The sequence below is a fragment of the Calypte anna genome, chromosome 2 (genome assembly GCF_003957555.1).
Source record: "Calypte anna isolate BGI_N300 chromosome 2, bCalAnn1_v1.p, whole genome shotgun sequence".
NCBI classification, from domain to species: Eukaryota; Metazoa; Chordata; class Aves; order Apodiformes; family Trochilidae; genus Calypte; species Calypte anna.
The window spans coordinates 20,055,380-20,072,317 of NC_044245.1; the positions used below are offsets into that span (position 1 = coordinate 20,055,380).

The following is a 16,938-nucleotide window of genomic DNA, read 5'->3' on the forward strand; positions in this document are numbered from 1 at the left end:
CCAAAGGCCACCAAAACTTAGCCAGGTTGTATTTTTTAATGCTTACTCATAAGTGACCATGGAAGTTAATGACTGTTCAGTTAAGTAACTCTGCTAGTGCTATGAAGTTATTTTGAGTGCTGTGAGCTAGGAATAACTATGAATAACAGGAAAAATGTTTTGTGAAAATGAAATTGCTTAAAGTGACATTATCCAGTGCTTGCTATGCACTTGGCAGCCTTCCCAACATCAGCCAACATTGCTGGGCATTGGGTTTTCCTAAGATCTCTGTAACACAGCTGCCAGCCCCAAGCAGGTGTGCCAGGTATCCTATACAACTCCAACTGAGCCACACAGCTGGAGATAAGCAAATAAATTACATCTTAAGTGACTGAAAATGAAATAAAGTATTGAGTTATTCAGAATAGCAAACTCCATTGTCACATATAGCTGATGAGCTCAAATCATTCCCATTACTAAGGAGTGACATAGCAGAGGACTGCAGATAGTTCCTAGAACATATTGACCTAATGCTCAGAAAGGTCAAAGCAAATAAAATTTTAGGATCTATCAGGAAAGAGTGCAAAGAGAAAAATAATCCTCTTGCTACAGTATCATTCCACTGCTTACTCATTTCCTAAGTGCTTTACAAAGACCTGATTTTATAATCTCAAAAATTTATAGCAGATTTTTTTTAAAAGGCAGTGAAAGGAAAACACATGGAATGTCTTCCATGTAGGAAACTGGAACTCCTGATGTCTAATGCTGCGTAAGGACAATTGCATAGAGATCAATAGAAAGGAGATGATTTTTTCTATTATTAACCAACATTTTCAGCAAAGGCATTTGTGAAAACAGAGTTGCTTGCTCAGCAAGTGGCAGATCTGTACGACTTGCTGCAGAAATGGAGAGGGGTCTAAACTACTGAACAAGTTCCCAGGGAAATTAGATTCTACATAGAAGGCAAGTAAATTAAGGTTCATGCCCTAGGCAAAGCCATGTTCAATTCAAAAGGTCTCCTAGAAAAGAAATATTAGGGACATTAGGAGGAAGTGTCTTATATGCCTGTCATTTTTATGGTTCTTGCTCAATTTCTCATTGACAGTGCTGTAGACAGTAAACAGTGATCTCCTGTGAATATTTCTGTGTTCTTAAAGACATGTGTAACACTTCAGTGAATCTCGTTTAATTTGCTGGAAAGAACAACTTGTTTTCTCTACAAAACTGAAGTCAACAACCACCAGTGCTCTTGTCTTTGGGAATACCTTTTCTCCCCTGTAGCCTGCTAATCTGATCAGGCAGCCGTCGGCTTATCCCAGATAAGTGGTGTGGAGACATGAGCAGAATAGAAGGAAGGATCTGCCCTTTTTATAGCCAGTGGTAATGCCACAGGAGGGATGGGAGAGAGATGACAACCAAATTTGGAGGTCATGGAAGTTGTCAAATCCACGTCTCTTTTGTAAAAAAATATAAAATAAGACTCATATCAACGCTTTTATGTTTTGTGGGCATAGTTAGTATCTTAATCTAAGAACATTCTTGGGGTGATTGTATAATTAGCTCCCTTTGAAAGTATCATTTCTAATCCCACATTTCAAGCAATGTTCCAAACAGATAGCACTGCTAAATAGTAATCGCAAGTTGGAACCCTCAGTTGTTTATAAACTCTTACCCAGCACAAATTAAAACTTGATATAGAAAAGACTGTTCACTATAGGAATGAATTTACACCACCACCTCAAAGTGTTGTGAATCTGCAAAATTCACAAAGTATATTTCAGATGATTTAAACCAAGAAATCAGTCTCTTTTTCCAGAGATTTTAGTAGCTCTTTTACTATATACATCATATAAATGTTTCTGAGTATTCTTTACTATCAAAACCAAAGCTTTTTAAGTTTCTAACATTACCATAGGGACTCACATCTACCATTCAGAGAAGAGAATCTGAAAACATAAAAAATGAAGAATCAGAAATCTCAGCTAGTGTTCCTCTCGGGGTAATAATGATATAAAGTTGAACTTTAAAATATCAATCTCATTTGCAATAAATTTCTATGATTGTTTTGATAGAAGTAGGAAGCCAATATTAGGTACTGGTAACTAATCAGACATTTATCTGGAAAACACTGCCCCTATCTTTCCTGCTTCTTTTTTGTGCACAAAATAAAATTTAATTTCTTAGGTTTGATATAGTCTCACCAGTGTTAACTCCCAGTGCCTAAGAAATACTTAATGATATCCTTAAGGGAAGGCTCCTCATTAGCAGTAGTAACAAAGCAAATCAACTCACATAAATTAATGATTCTCCTTGTAGTCCTTGACACTGTGAAAAATTAACTCTGTTTATTGATCAGAAATACAGGGAAGTGAGTTAAAATGACTTGCCATGGCCATGCTGGAAAACTGTAGTAGGCCCAGGGAAAAAATTAATCTCCTAAATTCCACTTTGAGGGGCTATATTTCAGTAGCTGCAGCAATAAATCTGGAAGGAGCAGAGAAATTTGTCCTGTTCTGACATAGTTGCTCCTTTATCATTTGTGTCCAAACAAGTATTAGTAATCAACATCAGTGATTTCAGGAGCAGCTCTTACCTTGGAATTCATCCGCAGCAGAATTTTATTTTTGATAAAGTTTTTCTGAGTCTTATTTCTCTTGTGCAGTAAGTGGGGGATGGTGCAAATAATTAAACCAATGCTGGCACCATACCAGACAGAAAGAGAATGGATAAGGTGCTTAAGCAGTATGGGTATGATTTCTCACTGACCAAACACCAGTAAGGCCTGCCAGCATTATTGCAATCTATTCATATTGGCTCTATCTCAATCTTAGGTCTTTATTTTACAGTAAAATATTTTACAATTATTGGTAAACAAACCTCACTGAATTAAGCAGGTTATTGTCTAAGTACACACAGTTGGACAATAAATCTTGCAGATTGGCAAGTTGACTCAGTACTCAAACAATAAACCTATAAAGGATTTCAAAGAGCTACTTAAAAGAGTGTCAGCTTCAATATGACTTTAGAAAGCTATGTATTCTATTTCTCTTTTGAAGGACAGACATTGAAATGAAAACAATGCTGCTATTCATTCTTTCCAGTCTTACACACATAGACTGTTTGTCCCTAACAGGAACATACCTATTGGAGGCAGTGTAGTGGGTTCTTCTGGTAAAAACTCCTGGGACGGTACGCACTCCCTGGAAAATGTCAAGTCATCAAGTGCTATGCCATCTTTAGGACCATTTCCAGCTACCCCTTCAAAGACAATTTGGAAATCTTCATCTATATCTCCGTCTCCAGCCACAGTCAGTGCCTTGCGCTGCCAGAAATTGCCCTGGTTTCCAGTAAGATTAAGAAGAATTTGTTCCTGTTTCACTGTAGTCCTCTGATAGATAATCAATGATCCAATGTGAGCTCCATATATGTGATAGTAGAAAATTATCTGTAAATAAGAACAGTAGCATCAACTATACAATATGTTGCTTCAGACACATTCTGCCATTGTATCTACCCTAACAATTAAATGCCACAATTAGTGGCAATCAGAACAGCCCTTAATTTTACTGACTTAAATAAATAAATAAAAATTAGAAGAAACCACAAAAAGACTTACTAGTGAACATTTTTTAATGATTCCATAAACCAAACTTGTAAGCCAGAATTATAATACTGCAACAGCTGATCTTTTTAGTAGCTCTTGCATGTAAATGTAAAAGAATAAAGATATTTAATAAGAAAAAGGAGGAATAGAGCAGTGCCATTTAGAGTATGCGAAGTAACTTCAGTTACTGCACACTTCTCTGGTTCTAAATGTGTTTGTGCTAGATTACAGAGTGTGTAATCAGAAAATAGTCTAGTCTAATATGGGACCAGAACTATACGGACTGGAGAAATCAGAAGAATAGCTAAAATTAAACATAAGAGCTCCTTGGATTAGAAAATAGTGATTTCTGGTTTTGTTTTATTTTTTGTTTTGCTTTGATTTTTTTGCAAAAATGGGGAAAACAAATCGTGGAGTACAAAAGTTAGATCAACTACACAGAGAGCATCTTAAAAATCATAATCGAAGAGTTGTTATCGTTAACTGCTCTCTCAGTTAATTTCAAGAGCAACAAAGCAATACTTTTATTTGATCAAATTCATACTTCATCTAGTTCAACATCTTGTTTCTGAAAAAGAACAGATTTCCAATAATTATGTAGGGCCCCAAAAGAAAGCAGTTCACGCTATAACAAGTGAGATCGTAAGAATAGTTCAGACTTCTCCCTAATGCATAGCACAGTCCCCTAAAGAATGAAGTCTCCTATTTATTATAGATATGAAAATTAATAGAAAATATTGTGATACCCATATAAATGTAAAGTTATGTTCCCTGGTTTCACCTGCTGCTAAAAGACTTCAGAGGCTTCTCCTGTCTATTGCATGGCATAAACATACTATTAAAAAAACAAAACTCATTTCTATTGAACTGATTTTCTCTAATTACAGATCAGTAAATCCACTAAGGGCTATGTGGTATAGTGATTTTCAAAGTTTTTATATCCTCACTTTCAGAATGTCTCATGTGCAATGTCGAGTATAGTTTATAAGTCAGTTTTCTTGCATGGAAATATTTCTATTCACCTGCTCATTTCCCATCCTGCAATTACAGTTTCTCTTAAATTTGTCTTTAAATGAGGTTTGTCTATTCATTTCCATCTTCAGCCACGGTCAGTGTCTCGTGTATATCTTTAAACTATAACATGATTTTCACACTTTTAGGATTAATCTGTATCTCTTTACTAGTGATGAAATTTGACTGATTTTCTGATTGTCATGAAATTGTAGCAGATACTTTCACAGAGCTGCCTACCCACCCCACTGCTCTTGATTGACTACAGTTCTTTTCAAAACTACCAGACTGCATTTTGTACATTTGCCTTTCTTTTATGGTGATTGAATTCATATCTGCCCCCCTCACGTGACCTTCAATGTTACTTTTCCATCTTCACATTTATCTGCAATGCCCTTATCTTAACTACACAGAATAGTTTTCTATATTGGAATCAACATACAGTTCTTCTGTTCTATTACATAATTTCTAGATGCATTGTGTAGCAGTAATGTCATCTTGATAACAGCTATGGGCAAATTTAGTTTAAGCATGTATCCAAATCCTTTCAGGACTGGGGCCCAACATCACCAGGTTTGAATTACAGTGCATGAGAAATACTCATTTCCATGCTTCATTTGCTGTGAATCAGAACATAGGCAAACTTGCTAGTCTTGTTTAAAAAGGTCCTCTGGATGTTGTCATTCATCTGTTGGCTATTTAATCTTTTCAGGTCTATCCTGAGAAATTTATGAGAGCTTTTTTTTGAAAAGTAAAAGAATTATAACAACTATAGTGCTGTTATTCATTTCTTAGCATGTACGTTTTACGTATCAAAGGTAAAACTTAAAAGGAGAAAAGTTATTTTTAAAGCATAGAACTAGATAAAGTTGCGAAAGAGACGTTTTCAAACGAACATACAAGATGTTTTCATGCAAACCTCTCCAAGCTTGTGCGAACAGATTTTTTTCAAAATACATATATATTTTTGGCAAAATAGAAAATTCACTTGGATCATATGAGATGATGGCTTAACTTTTGAAGATATATTATAATGGCTAGATTTGTTACTGAATGTTTGATACTGTTAATTGTTAAACCATTCCTATGTTCCTATTTTTCTAGTCTTTATAAATATTCTTTGCTAGTTTTCCAAAGGCATAAAGTATTGCTTGCCCTATCAAAGCAGCTCCATTTATGGACAGTATTCCTCCTCATATAAATATACATACATACATATAAATATATGAATACACTTAGCTATATTTCTAATGACTTTTTAAAAATTATTTCTAATTTTATTGATAATTAGAACTATTTTATCAGTGATTAGAAAATATTAATGTTTAAATTTCCATTTTATATTTGACACTGATGTTAGAAACTGAGATACCACTCATTTTTGCCTCGACACAAAGACTTTATGAATTTGTAAAAACACCATTTCAAAGCAATACATAATTCAGCTTTCTAGAAAATTCACAATGTAAGCATCTTGTTTCTAGCATCTCTAGCAGGTTCTGATAGGTACGTTCTGAAAGAATTCTTATGAAACTAAAAGTTAACATTTTATCAAAGACTGTCAAAAGCTATATCAAAACCAGAAAATATTTAAATTTGGGTTTGCAGAGAAATGATCAAGTGTAACTCACTGTACTGTAATGTTTTGGAAAATAAAATGTTTATTTTTGTTTTATGCTTATTTTATGTATTTATGTTTATTTTACTTTGGAAAATAAAAGTTTATTTATCTCCATTCTCTAGAGGAGAATCTGTGACAAAATCTTCTGTTATAAATCCTTCCTTTGCAGTTGTACTCTTTGAAAGCACATTGTTACTTTATAAACATTTTCTCTATAAAGTCACCAACCATTACATAGTCTTATGCTACTTAGGGCCAGTGTCACATAAAACATTCTAAATCAGACACTCTGCTCACTGTCAACTTCATCTGAATCTCCCAGAGTACATACTTAGACAAATCATTCTTCTCCTGCAACATGATATATTTGTTATGATTTCAGAGAAATAGAATCAGGCCCTGGTTCTTCTCCAATATGATTATTTTTTCCTCAAGAAATATTTAAGTGATCATATTTATTCATTTAGGGAATATTATCTTGGTGCAATCCAGAAATCAATTTCTGCATTCCTGTTAGTACCACACCTCCACATACCTTGCAGTCTTTATTCCTTCTGCTTAGGACAGGACTAGAAATCCTAGCTTTCTGTCCAGACAGGTGAAGAAATGAACTCTTTATGAAAATGTAGTGGCCAGATGGCTCTTGTAATGTGTGATCAGTAGATGGTCCAGTGCCCATTTTTGCAGTAGTGCTAGTTCTGAGGTTCCAGTCAAAATCATCATTTTCATCTTGCTTCCACCCACAAAGATCAAATTCAAAATTGCAATGCCCAATAGATGTACCTAAAAGACATTTGCACATAAACAAAAGAGATTTTTTTTTCCAAGTGGTTAATTAGGTACTTATTCTATAACCAAGTACTCACATCCATAAAACTAAAAAAAATGCATCAATAGAAAAAAAATATTTATGTATCTTATTAAAAAGAACCTTTTATAAAACTGCAAATCTATGAGGCAGGTGTCTGTGCTCTCATTACAGTCAACTGACTTCTTTGTATAAAAGTAACCAAATACAGCAACCTAGTTGGTCAAGTTGAAGAGCTCTTTAGGGTCTTCTTGATGAAGGTCAACTGGTGTGCTCCACAGGACATCCAAGACACCTGCAGAAACCTAGTCTCTTTGGAGGAACATGTTAAGGTCAGGGTGAAAACAATAACAAATGCTAATATTTAAGGAACAGAAACCAATGCAAATTAATGTATTGAACACCATAAAGACAGAGTCCATACAGACACATGCAGGGAAAAGATAGATGCAGATGTGTTAACTTTGAGCTGATTGACACCTATAGTTTAGTTTGGCAGTTTTTCAGAAAAATTCACATATGTATTTTTTTAGCCAATACACAAACATAGATGATTGTCTGCATTTCTCATTGAAATTGTATTTAATGCATAGAGAGAGCTGTCATAATTTATGTTTATTTTTATATGATAAAACATCCATGCTCTTTTCCAATCTTGAACTTCAAAACACCCAGCATGGTAAGTCAGTTGTCCATGTAAATTAAAGATAGGACAATTGCGGCACTCAAGAAGTTTAGGCTGCACTTATTTTTCTCCTTTATGCGTCTATAACATCTTTATGATGATTACAAAGTAAGACCAAACTTACTGAAATAATCTGGAATTTCAGCAGAACCTTCAAGAGGCTTTCAACCGCATCCTGAATATTCTTATTATTAATGCTAGTGAGGAAAGTGCTTTGAAGGTAAATTAGGAAACTACGGACTGTTTGGTCTGACAATATTAGAAATTACAAAAGCCATCTCATAAAACGTGAACAGAATCTGAGCCTCTTCTAGGATCTGATAAAGTTCAGCCACTTAAAAGTAGCTTTGTTTAGTTTGCAGCTGCTTGGAAGCCTCAGTAATGAGCCCAAGGAGCTAAAATCCAGAGTCTACATGTGGACCAAAGCAGTTCAGCCAGCTATCTATGAAATTTCAGACTGTAATGAAAGGAAAGATTTCTTCATCATATGTTTCTTTGTGCAGGCCATACAGGTGAAAAAGAAACTAGAAATTTTGTTCTTAAAACATGGACTCTTTAGTACTATCTTTCACCTTGGTGTACAAATATGACGCCATCTGAAAAAATAATCGAAACAACTTAAAATCTGAAGTTCTAAGTGCAAAAAATTGTAGTTTGCCTCAACTAAATGTAGCTACTCATTAAATTTGCCATTGCTTACAGTTTGCTGAATGAACTTGCAGTTAACTTCACATTTCATTATCTTAGTTAAATATTCCCTTCAATTGCTTACAAATTCCATCTCAATTCCATATAATTCATGCAGGCAATGGGCCACTTTTTTAAAGGAAAGATTTAAAGAAGGCATGAGCACAGAATATTTGTGTTAATGCTGGATATATTGCACCTTACCTAATCTAAATTTAGATGTCCTTGCAGGATCTCTCTAGTCAACTAAGAAAAACAGTCATATCTATAAAATGATTTATCTAATCTAATTCAAACAACCAATTTTAAATTACATGAACTTCAACTTCTCCACTGATGAAAAAGAGAACTTTGCCTGCTCAAGTTAAAGCAGATGACTGTGCACTTGCATATCAAATCTCTGGTACTAGACACTTCTATAAAAATTGTGAACTCTTAGTAGTGAAGTACAAAAACAAAGCCAATCCTTTTGTCTGTGGAAAAGTGGCACAGGGTTGCTGATTTAGTCTGCTGGATCAGAGCATAACAATTTAAGAAAACCACTTATGAGTAGGCATATGAATCGTATTATTTTGATCACAAAAAAATCTAATGAATCTTTGTAATAAACCAAGTAATCAAACAGAGCAATATTTAAACTATTTTAAGTCATATCACTCCCAGTAGCTATGCCTAGATGAGCAAGAAGTAGAGAGCTGTAGGAACAGATCCCTGCGCTAAAAGTCCCGCTGCTAAAGATCTGATGGTATTTTGTGGGGTGGCAGAGGAAAGAGTTGAGGTGGTAGAGACTGATACTGATGGCTGCATGATCACTAGTGGTTACAATACAATTGATGCCCTGGATTTCATCTTTCAATTTATTTTCCAATGAAAGGAGTCCAGCTCATATGCTTGAGTGCACTCTGCAATGCAAACCAAATTGTAATTGACTTGCAGAAAACAGCACTACAACCTGGAAAGTTGTAGAGAGGGGTATGTTTATTCAACTCTGGGAGCACGAGGGGATAATTCCTCCAAAATCTGTGTGCACCAACCTCACAATGAGGCTTTTGTAATATACAATGAAGTTTTACATCTTCATTAGATCTCATAATATGCCTATACATATGCATCACCTACTCCTTCTTTGTATTCAAATTAGTCCCAATAGGTAATTTTCATAATCTCCTCCCTCCTACGCTTGCGTAGTGTCTCTTGGTGGTGGTCATGGGGATAAAGTAAAAATGAAGACAAGGTCTTTCTCTGGGTAAACTTTTTTAATAGAAGTTAAGAAATTGCTTAGATAGTCATCATCTTATAAGGAAAATATACGTGCTAAACTGATAACTAGAGCAACCTTGAGATAAGAAACAGAACATGTTGTCGACTTGGCTGAAGACTGAAGAAATGCACGTGCCCAGAGAAGAAGAGGGGAAAAGTTTACCCAGAGAAAGATCTTTACTTCACAGATCTCTAAATAGTGATTTAACAGTTTTATGAGGCATAGCTTCTATCTAAGCAACACTGGTTTTGCCTAGACATTGCTAAGTAGACTTGGTGAGTGTCATCCTCTGATATAGTCCTGTCACCATTCTGGCATCTCAGGAATACTACAGAGATTAGGCATTATTTTCTTTCAGTGTGGTGTTGAAAGTTTTCATTGACTAATATCTGATGATGACTGTGCATGTAACAAAGAACAGCTATGGCTAGAGGTAGTGAGCCAGGAAGGCCTACTGCTAAAAGTTACTATGGAGACATCTTCAAGTGGCACAGTTTTCATGTTTTCATAAGTAAAAAAAAATCCAGACCTAACAAAGAAAGTCATAATTGGTCACGGAGCGCTTTATAGAACAATTATACATTATGAAGTGGGATTGCTTTTTATCTGAGTCGAAATCCATGTTGATACTGAAGTTTCACCCCAGTGATGACCCCTGTGAGCTTAAGCATCCATAATACTTCACTGTAAAGCACCCTGTTAAAATGCAGTCAGGAAAGCTCTTAATTTTTTAAAAAAGGATTTTTAACTTCTTTTTTAACTTAAAAATAATAAGTAAAAAAGCACTTCACAGGAAAGCACTTTATTAGTTGCGACTGTTTTAATTCTTCTCTTTTCCACTGGCGAATCAGAATGAAACACTTCAGGGCATTGCAAAACTAAATCCCACCAGCATGTTTGAAACATCTTGCCCCTAATGCTTCATTCTTTGGCTGATGGTGTTTCATAGGATATACAGACAATTCAGAAAACTCAAAGTCACAGATGAACAGCTTTTAAATGTTTCAGAAAATGAAAGGCAAAATATGAGAACCTTTTTCAGTAGGCTAATTCCAACTTGATTTACTCCTCATTTCTTGTGGAAAATCTGAACTGCTCCTCGTACAGCTTAGCAACATGTTATTCTTGGTTTGGAAATCAGTGAGAAGTTTAAAGAAGAAAATTAGTGTGAAAATATTTTGCACAACATAGTTCTTTGGTTGTGTAACTTAGCTTCATAGGATATCAACATACCTTTCCTTCACTGAATCATAATCACCGAGAATCTGATAATCTAATAAAAATGGTACTGTACCAAACGCTGTATATTTGATTGTGTAAGCATTTCCCAAGACTGTACTAGACAAAAGAAGTGTTAGTGCTACGTATTGTGATCCACTTCTCCAAAGGAGACACCACTTGATTTGAAACATTATTCTTTGAGTCTGATACTTCAGATGCTGTTTCTTGATATTGCTTGTAAGACCATCAATATACAGTTCTCAGATTAAAATTATTTGCTAAAAGACCAGACAATCCTTGAAATACCAAAGGAAGTAGGTCCCTCATATCCCAAAGGTATTACGCTTGAAGTATTTTTCTCAGCCTTAATACATTCTTTTCATATGGAAAGCAGAATTTCATTCTGTTTTTAAAGATAGCTGCTCTTAGCGTTATTTTAGGAAATTAACTAACATTTCCTTTTATTTTCTACCACGGGATTTAAAATTAAATAGTAGTAATTTAAAATCCTTAAAAGGCAAAGAAGAGAATTAAATTATGACCTTTTTGTTTGCTTTCTCAGCTGATGAGCAACAAAAAGTATTCAAGTATTACAATTCACAGTAGGCACAGTTATTATATTTAAAAACCTACAATACTTACTGCAGATAGTGGGGCTCTCATCTGAGTTATCTGCACAGTCATTTACAAAATCACACAGATTGTCCTTTGGGATGCAGTGCTTGTTGGCACATGTGAATTCCTCTGATGTGCAAGGTCTGCCTGGGATGAGCAGAGGGGAACAGTCTTCAAAGGTAATATCATCCACTGCCACATCTCCCATGTAACTGACACCACGTTTTGCTCTGAAAACAATCTAAAAAAAATTACAGAGATATTACAGCAAGACACTGTTAAGGTATACAAAATCTTATGTATGAAACATGAATAGAACAGAGACTATGACAGTCCTTGAAAATTTTGGAATATGACATTATTGGTTCTCACTGACTGTAGCAGTCTCGCTGTCATAGCAAAGTCCTAGGAAAGTTTGTACTACTGCTTGTGCAGATCTTTCACTGTAGTTACCTTCTAAAATTATCCAAGTGCCAAAAAACTGGGAAAAGAAATGAGGAACATGAACAGATACTTGTCCCCACTTCTCCTTAATTAATAGAAATGGTTCCACCTACTTCTGTAAAGGATGAAAAAGTCTAATTTTGGTAATTCATCAGTTATTCCCACAAATGTAAAACCAATGCTATAGTTTCATTAAAATCTATCCAAGACACAAGTACCAGGGAACGTAGCATATTTTAAAATGCATTCCTGCCTCTCTTTTTTTTTTTTTTTTAATAAGGGTACAACTAAGCATGGCATAGCCATGATTAAGTATATAATAGGCTTAGGAATCAGCTTGTATTTCAAAGTGGACATCATGCTCAAAACTATTTTATCATAAACCAGATGTTATACTACTACACACTAAGAAGAAAGATGTAGAATAGTTTAATAACATCAATTGGATTCAAGGATAGAAGGAACTGAGATTGAAGGGAAGCGAGAAATTTCAAAAAAATTGTGTCCACCTCAGATAACCAATCAGAAAAAAGATTACTTTTGCTATTCAGAAGGGGAGGTACAGTATGTATATGGAGGAAAAGGGAAATGAGGAGGTGAAGAATGCATAGTATAAAAGTACTTAAAACCAGATGTTTAGAGAGCACATAAAATAGGAATCCATACCTGAAAATTTGAACGAATCCCTAAGAACACTTCTGCTCTGTTCCACTGCGGACCTTGGCTGCCACTTTGAGTCCACAGTTTAGAAGTCCTGTTATCAGTTTTGCAAAGCACCTAAAAAGGGAATAATTCCAAGACACAAAAAAAATTTGCCACCAGCTCACTTTAGATTCCTTAATTGTACCCAAGAGCACAAGAGTATCTTGTACAACTTATCTCCATACCACCATTAAATATAATATAATCATAAAAACAGATTTCTGAAATTCGAAGGGACCCATAAGGATCATCAGGTACAACTCTTCACAAAACTACCTAAAACTAAACCATATGACTAAGAGCATTGTGCAGATGCTCCTTGAACACTGTCAGGCTTGATGCCTCAACCACTTCACTGGGGGACCTGTTCCTGTTCCTGATCACCCTCTCAGTGAAGATCCTTTTCCTAATGTCCTGTCTGAAGCAGAGCAATTTTCCAGTGTAAACAACTATTCTAAGGAAAAATGCTTTCCGACTTTCTGATCTCATAAACCTCGTCAGTCCAGAGCCTTAGCTGGACAAACTTATCCCATTGATTTATATGGAATGGCTATCCACAAATAAAAATTGCTCATTAATGGGTGGGGATCAATTTGTAAAATATGGAAACAGCATTTAAAACAAGAAGTACTGAAAAATATTTTAACTTTTCCTTATCTAAATATAAACTTGTCCTTTTCTCCTAAAGACCAAATTTGATCTGTTTGGACAATGGAAGACTTATAGATACCCTTATGTCTGTGAACAGTCATTGAACTGAGGAAAGCTGATATTTTTGGCATGAGCACAGACTCATAAATGTGCTTTTCACCAACCTCTTGGGCATCCAAATTCAACTGAGATAACAATAACAACAAGATGGGTATTTGATGAAGTGTGTCCATCTATGTCTCCAGCCAGTACTCACAGAGCTAAATATGAGTTCAGCAGTTGCCTGAACCATTTCGGCTTTCAAGGATTTATTACTACTCTGTGTAATTTACTTAGGGCAGTCCAGACATTTTTCATCATAATGAAAAAAAGAGTTTTTCTTGAAAATGTATGCAGCCCCATGAGAATATATGATACTGTTTAACGGGTAAGTTCTGCCAAGCAAATAGCAAATCCTCACAATGAAGAGCTTTCATTCTAGAAGAACAAAAGAAACAGGTGTAATATATTAAATTGAATAGAAAAACAAAGCAATGCCTGGCTTTATAGAAAAGAACTGCACATAAAAGGCATGAATTTCAAAGGGAAAAACATAAATTGGAGAAAAACAGGAATTACAGATATTATTTGAGAGAATAAAGGGTACTGAATAAGAAAAGGTTTTTCTTATGTTCTCATACAAACTATATATTCCTATGAATATAGATGTGCGTGACTATGTATACACATGATTTTACACGTACTTCAAGTAATTTTCTTGATTATCAATCCAACTCCTAAATAAAAAAAAAATTGTATTTTCTATCATATCATGCTAGAGGTTTGGTTTTTTTCATTACAAGGAGATATTACCTAAATAATTTTATATTAATTGTTTAATTATGCAACCAAAACCAGGTAATTCTTCATAATGTTTTAATTGCAAATGGTTTGTCATTTTTCCTATAGTAAATCTTAAAATTAATGACTGGGGGAAGACAGAAATCAGCTAAGGAGCAGAAAGAAATTGTAGTCTCCTGTGTTGTAACAGAAAAAAATACAGTCTGTATACATTTGCCTTTTGTAATAGTGGGCATGGCTCTGCAGAATATCCTATTGATTTGTATAAAACATTATGTGGATTTAATTCCATCTAATACTGTTTTCTGCACTCTAATGAAAACCTTGGCTCAGGAGTAAATGCAAAGAAATGTCAAAGCAAATTGTCCCAAGTTTCAAAACAGAAGACAAACCATGTTTATGTTCTGATTTCTCACTTATTCTGAAGAATTGAAATTCAACTACTTGACAAGCAGCCTGGAAAGATCTTTACTTACTTGAAAGAGATTCACTGTAATTAAAAAAATGCTTAAGAAAACCATAATACACAAAACTTGCCCCCTCCCCTGAACATCTAACTAGCCATATAGATGGGGCAAAGGACACCATATCTTAGATTTCAGTTACACTTTAGTTTAATCTTCAAAATAGCTGAATTCTACCAGCTTCTTATTACAATTGTCTTTTGTTACTCAGAGTAACCAAGATAGTGTCAATTTATTTGTAAATCTAAATTTTCACACACTGGTCACACACAATTTGATACAGAATTTTTTTGATTGATTTCTGATGCTGTAGCTATTGTGTAACATTTCATAGGAAATCCCATTACACTTATATATGAGTCAAAAATATTGTTGAGAACAATGTTACTTTTCTATTCATTCACTTTACAGTGACTCATTTGATCTATAAGCAGGTGAATGAATTACGTTTCCTTTATAGAATTTATTTTATTTTAGCAACATTGTTAGTGTTATATCTTAGAAATAGTTCTATGTAGCTTAACTTAACATAATTCAGCTCTGAAGATGTATGTTAACACCTTCTGAGGAATAAGTTGTTTCTATAAAATTTTGTAGCAAATTTTAATACACTTTTTTTTTTTTCCTCCATGCTCCCACATTCAGTAACAGACCTGGATGTCCAGATATCTACTAACGCTTTTCAGTGTCAAAGGGTGTTGAGTAGTACAAGGCTTTTTCTTGTATGGAAGTTCCAATGATGGTATGTCTAAAAAAGGTCATAATTTTTTATTGTTGTAGAAAGCAACATTTTTCCCAGCTTACTCAAGTTAATGCTTTCTTCAGATCATTACATGTTAGCAGTCGTTCATTTTAATTTATTAGCAGACTAGGCTTAATGAAACTAAATGACACGGCATGCATTTTCTCAGAGCAATTTCAGGCAGTAAAAAACACAGCCCAAAAGAAATAATATCTCCATACCTCCAAGGAACCTATTGTTGAACCATTCATATGGTTCCAGAATTTGATTTTGCATTTTGGCCCTGTAAAGGAGATGACTGGAGTAGTAATGTCAGCTGTGTGGCCAAATTCTCCATTCGAGCTGTCTGCAAACAGATACCAGCCTTCTTCAGTACACCTGCTCAGAAAGAAATGTTTTTCTCTATTAAAACAAAACATTTATTCATAATTAACTTCTATTTAAAGTTAAAATATTTTCTTATACTGATGTAGCATATTCAGTCTGGGTACCTCTAAGCCTTTCATTTTACCTGTTTGTAGGCCCTTGAAAAAGCAGCTGGTATTTTTATATGAAGAGGTCAGCAAAATAATATACAGAGCTGAAGTCACCCCTTACCCACAGGGGTGTACAGATGAGGGCTGGAGTTTCTCCACCACCCTCTGTCCACAGGAAAACCAGAGGGTTTGATCCTGACTTTAAGTGTAGAAAATCCAAGATGCTTTTACCTAAGCTGCAGGGAAAGATGAGGCCGGTTTGCAGTAAGCACCAGACTACAGAGAGTAGATCAGTACAGAGAAAGAAGTGTCATTTTAGTGGTTTGAGATTGAAGATCTGCACTGTCTTGTGTTAGTGCAGTGGTGTTTTGGAAACAGGGGGATGAGAGGGAGGACACAGCTGTCAGAAGGTGACGGAAGGTCCCCTGCTTCCAGTCCCTGCCCCACCTATGCCCACGACTGAGCAGATATGGGACGCTGTACACACCTCTGCAAGTTTCATATTCAAGAAACGGGAAACAAAACTGCAAAGAAGAGACAGGCAAAGCAGAGGAGGGAAGGAAGTGAGAGAGCAATGCCAGCTCAAAGACACTCAGGTCAGTGAAGAAGGAGGTGGAAAGGTGCCTGGGCAGAGATTTCCCCACAGCCTATGTTGAGATGGGCGGCTGTGGATGAGCAAGGTGGAGCAGTCTGTGAAGAAGCAATGTAGAGCATTCCTTGAAGGGCCACGGTGGGCTAAGTGTGGGTTTGTAGCCCCTAAAGAGTCACAGGTGGTCAGACATGAAATGGCAGCCTGTGCAGGGTCACAGAGAAGGGCAGATGTGGATCTGCAGCTGTGGAGGACGCTGTGTCAGAGGAGGCGACTGCTCCAGCAGCAGCCGTGACTCTGTGTGCAGCCTGGGCTGGAGCAGTTCCTGAGGGACTGCACCTGTGGGAGGGACTCATGTCAGAGGGGGTTTTGAAGAATTCTCTCTCTCCCACAGGAAGGGACCTCTTGTTGGAGCAGGGGAAGAATGTGAGGAGCAGAAAGTGTGTGGTGAACTGACCCTAAACACCCACTGCCTGTCCCCTGTGCCCTGAGGGGAGGAAGCAGTGAAGCAATCCAGACCTGGGAAGAAGAGAGGGAG

The 16,938-nt window shown here is 35.8% G+C and overlaps 1 protein-coding gene across 1 annotated transcript in view; it reads right to left on the minus strand.

Moving 5' to 3' along the window:
* The window catches only part of MALRD1 (MAM and LDL receptor class A domain containing 1), a 224,265-nt gene that overhangs the window by 119,906 nt on the left and 87,421 nt on the right, over positions 1-16,938 (minus strand). The window contains exons 22-26 of the mRNA XM_008492748.2: positions 15,557-15,713; positions 12,603-12,713; positions 11,520-11,733; positions 6,751-6,998; positions 3,121-3,424 (exon numbers count right to left, since the gene is read on the minus strand). Of these exons, the coding sequence (XP_008490970.2) occupies positions 3,121-3,424; positions 6,751-6,998; positions 11,520-11,733; positions 12,603-12,713; positions 15,557-15,713 (1,034 nt within the window). The remainder of the gene's footprint in view (positions 1-3,120; positions 3,425-6,750; positions 6,999-11,519; positions 11,734-12,602; positions 12,714-15,556; positions 15,714-16,938) is intronic.